Source organism: Magnolia sinica, chromosome 12 (genome assembly GCF_029962835.1).
Source record: "Magnolia sinica isolate HGM2019 chromosome 12, MsV1, whole genome shotgun sequence".
In the NCBI taxonomy this organism is placed as follows: Eukaryota; Viridiplantae; Streptophyta; class Magnoliopsida; order Magnoliales; family Magnoliaceae; genus Magnolia; species Magnolia sinica.
Window position 1 is genome coordinate 70,488,894 of NC_080584.1, and position 4,859 is coordinate 70,493,752.

The 4,859-nt window shown below is 40.3% G+C and overlaps 1 protein-coding gene across 1 annotated transcript; it reads left to right on the top strand.

Moving 5' to 3' along the window:
• Positions 1 to 1,008: 1,008 nt before the first annotated feature.
• LOC131220227 (uncharacterized) lies at positions 1,009 to 3,060 on the top strand. Its single transcript, XM_058215186.1, has one exon. The coding sequence runs from the start codon at positions 1,009 to 1,011 to the stop codon at positions 3,058 to 3,060; it is 2,052 nt and encodes a 683-aa protein (XP_058071169.1).
• The last annotated feature ends 1,799 nt before the right edge of the window (positions 3,061 to 4,859 follow it).

Below are 4,859 nucleotides of genomic sequence, written 5' to 3' on the forward strand. Positions count from 1 at the left end.
AACATCCCGATTTTTGTACATGAGTGTCAAACTCATGCTATGAAATCCGGGGCGTTACAAGTTGGTATCAGAGCTAAAGTTTAGATAAACCAGGCCTTGGGAAAAGAGACTTATACAACCCAGGTGTTTAAACTAAAAATTTAATTAGAAACAATAACCGCCATAATACACATAATTAAATTTAGCCTCTCCAAATAATATTTTTATAAAATAGAAATATGAACGTTCCAACATTTCCCTAGTTAGAATAATATTTTCTATAAGACAGCATGGAGTTTAATAAATAGGTAGTAAATTTTATTAGTGTTATTATTTTTACTTTAGACAAAGCATTGAGACTAAAGTAGAGAATCTGGTTAAATGTAGAAACTTCATGACTAGGTTCCTTATAAGTGATTGTAAAATTTTTATTTTATTTTATTTTTTAAAGGATTAGAAGATGGGCCAAGGATCACCAATTGTTTTAGAAATCATTGTTTATGTTTTAAATTATATAAAATATATACCTTATGATTAGATTTTAAATTTTGTTAAAGGATTAGAAGATGAGACTATGGGAAATTTTTTTGACAGGGGATCATGCCTCCCAAATCTAGACTTCCACGGCAGCAGTCATCCTTTGTGGTGGTACCACCTGAGGAGTATTTTGAGGATGGGCCTCCTGGTTTTGTACCTGGACCATCAATAAGGTCCTCAGAACCAAGGCCAAGTGCTATTCCTACTTCATTGCCTGCTGGACCGTTTGGCACACCCCCACTGAGAGCACAACATGGAGCTCCACATCATGATGTAGTTGGTCAGATGGCAGCACTCATGCAGCAGCAACAGGCAACATTTGCTACTATGTTGGAGGCTCTTCAACGTAACTCACATGCACCGATGACTCCACGGTTTGAGGAAAATCGTGAAGCAGATATGTTTGACAGATTCTTGAAGTTGAGACCGTCTAGTTTTTTAGGAGCACCTGATCCAGTATAGGCTGAGCATTGGATGAATAAGATGAAAAAAATGATGAATCTAATAGGATGTACGGATGATCAAAGGGTTGCTTTTGCTGTCTATATGTTAGAGGGTGAAGCGGACATATGGTGGGAGAATATGAGAAAGAAATTTAATGATGGACATCATTGGACTTGGGCCGAGTTTCAGAAAACATTCTATGGGAAGTATTTTCCTTCATCTTACCGCAATGAAAAAGTAGCCCAGTTCCTTAAGTTGGAACAAGGAAGAATGTCAGTTGCTCAATATGAAGCACAATTTGCCGAGTTGTCACGCTATGTTCCTAAAGTCGTGAAAGACGAAGTGTATAAATTGCAGAAATTTAAAGAGGGACTTTGTCAGGGAATTCAGTCACGGCTATGTTTTGTAGATTTTACTGATTTTGCTGATGTAGTAGATAAAGCTATGCGCGTTGAGAAAGATTTTGAACGCTTGGCCAAGACTCGTGCTCCATTCAAAGATTCAGTGGGTAAGATTAGGCCAACCCCTTCGGTCCCTCAAGCACCCGAAAAGAGGATGAAAATTACTCCACCGACAGACACTTTTTCCCGACCGGTTAGGCACTGTCATCATTGTGGAAAGGCAGGCCATATTGCTCAATATTGTTACAAGAAATTACAAGCAGAAGGTGGCATTCCTCCTCAGCCAGTCATTAAACCTTCACAAAATCAGATAGTGCAAAAACCTCTAGTGCTTCGACCTCAGCCATTCAGAGCCCAAGTCCCAAGCAAGAATGCTTTAGCACGAGTATATGCCTTAGAAGCTCATGAGTCTGATGAAGTAGAGCTTAAAGCCATTGAAGGTACGGGATTCATTAAAGAAACTCTAGTTCATGTTCTATTTGATACCGGTGCAACTTTGTCTTTTATTGCTTATTATGTTGTAGAAAATCTGCAATTAGACACAACCTGTACAGATCGAAGTATTACCATTGTTTCCCCGGTGGGAAAATTTGTGGAGACAGACAAATTCTGTCGAGCATGCCCTTTATCTCTGGCTAATCGTGTGGTATATGTCGATTTAGTTTGTATGAACTTGAAACAATTTGATGTCATTCTCAATAGGAACTGGCTTTCTCAAGTTCGAGCTATGCTTGACTGTTGTGCTAAAATAGTTAAGATATGCATACCTGACCAAATACCTTTTACGGTGCTAGGAAGACAAAAGCAAATGGTATTTGATCGATTAGCAGCCTTAGAAGAAAAGAAATCTGATGAAGTAACTGTAGATCAGCTCCCCAGTGTAGGAGAATTTCCCGAAGTTTTTCAGGACATACCAGGTTTGCCTCCTAAACGGGCAATGGATTTCTCTATTGATCTCCTACTTGGTACTGCACCTATTTCCCTATCACAGTATAGGATGCCACCATGTGAAATGGAAGAACTTCGAAAGCAGATTGATGATTTGTTAACTCAGGGATTCATTAGGCCAAGTGTTTCCCCTTGGGGTGCTCCAGTCCTATTTGTAAAGAAAAAGGACGGATCTTCACGGCTATGTATCGATTATAGAAGGTTAAACCAAGTGACCGTGAAAAATAAGTACCCATTACCTCATATTGATGACTTGTTTGATCAACTTAAAGGGGCGAAGTACTTTTCCAAGATTGACTTAAGGTCAGGATATCATCAACTCCGGGTCAGAGATGAGGATGTATCGAAGACGGCATTCCGAACGAGATATGGCCACTATGAATTTCTAGTGATGCCATTCGGTCTCACAAATGCTCCAGCCGTATTCATGGACTTAATGAATCAGGTGTTCATGCCATATTTAGACCGATTCATTATTGTCTTTATTGATGATATCCTAATCTATTCAAAAAGTCAGGAGAAGCATGAAGTGCATTTGAGGACGGCTTTGAAGATACTCAAGGAAAACCAGTTGTATGCTAAGCTTTCGAAATGTGACTTTTGGAAAAAGGAAGTCAAATTCCTAGGGCATGTGGTAAAACAAGAGGGTATTGCAGTTGATCCGACAAAAGTAGAAGCGGTCTGGAATTGGGAGCAGCCCACTATAGTTACCGAGGTCAGAAGTTTCTTGGGAATGGCTGGATATTATTAGCATTTTATCAAAGAATTCTCCCGAATCGCTCGACCGTTGACACAACTCACAAGGAAAAATGCTCGATTCATTTGGGACAAAAATGCAGAACGGTCCTTCCAAGAGCCCAAAAAGAGGTTGACTTCAGCTCTTGTGCTTACTTTGCCAGAAGAAAGGGCAAAGTATGTAGTGTATAGTGATGCATCGAAAACTGGACTGGGGTGTGTGTTAATACAGAATAATAAAGTAATCGCATACGCTTCGAGACAGCTGAAGAAACACGAAGAGAATTACCCGACGCATGACTTAGAGCTTGCAGCTGTGGTCTTCGCCTTAAAAATTTGGCGACATTATCTGTATGGTGAAGAGTTTGAATTGTTCTGTGACCACAAAAGTCTCAAATATATCTTCACTCAGAAAGATCTAAATATGCGACAAAGAAGATGGATGGAAACCTTGAAGGACTTCAATTTTGAAGTATCTTAGCATCCGGGAAAAGCCAATCTCATTGTCGATGCTTTAAGTCGAAAAAGGAAACACGAATTGATGGCCTCCTTGATGATTAAGGAATGGGAAATGATGGAGTTCATGCAGGACTTCAATTTTCAACTGGTATTAGATAAGCCACGTACATATTTATGTCATTTCAGGGTGGAGCTGACCTTATTGCGATAGATTATCGATGCTCAGGATCAGGATAAAAGCTTAAAAGAAATAAAAGATAATATTATGAATGAGGAAGGGTCTGATTGGCGAGTTGGGAGTGACGGTAGACTCAGATATCGGGGTCACATTTGTGTACCAGACATTTCATTATTGAAACAAGCAGTCATGGACGAAGCGCATAAATTAAAGATGGTTGTTCACCCGAGAAGTACAAAGATGTATCAGGATATGAAGCGGCAATATTGGTGGAGAAATATGAAGCGAGACATAGCTGATTACGTCGTTAGATGCTTGACATGTCAGCAAGTGAAGGCAGAACATCGTAAACCACCGGGTCTTTTGCAACCTTTATCTCTTTCTGAGTGGAAATGGGACAGTATTACGATGGATTTTATCTCTGGGCTTCCAAGAACTCGGAAGAATCATGATTCTATCTGGGTGATTGTGGATAGGCTGACAAAACTGCACGATTTCTTCCTGTTAGAATAACCGATTTGGTAGACAATCTGGCAAAACTGTATATTAAGGAAGTCATCTGATCATATGGGGTGCCACGAGAAATTGTATCTGATCGGGATTCTCGGTTCACATCAACATTTTGGAAGAGGCTACAAGAAGAGCTAGGGACTACTCTAAATTATAGCACAGCATTTCACCCTCAGACAGATGGACAGACAGAGAGAGTAAATCAGATATTAGAAGACATGTTGAGAGCATGCATGCTGGATTTCAAAGGCAGTTGGGATGATTATATTCATTTAACAGAATTTGCTTATAACAACAGTTTCCAATCAAGTATTGGTATGGCTCCATATGAGGCCCTGTATGGCCGTCCATGTCGAGCACCACAGTGCTGGGCCGAGGTTGGTGATAGGAGTTTGTTGGGACCTGAGCCGGTACAGATTATGACCGAGAAGATTGATTTGATCTGACAACGTCTTTGTACGGCACAGAGTAGGCAGAAGAGCTATGCTAACAATCAACGCCGCGATTTGGAGTTCAGTGTAGGGGATCATGTCTTTCTTAAAGTCTCTCCTATGAAGGGTATGATGAGATTTAGGAAGAAAGGCAAGCTTTCACCTCGTTATATTGGGCCCTTTGAGATTTTGGATCGGGTCGGAGTGGTTACGTACCACTTGGCACTACCACCGAAG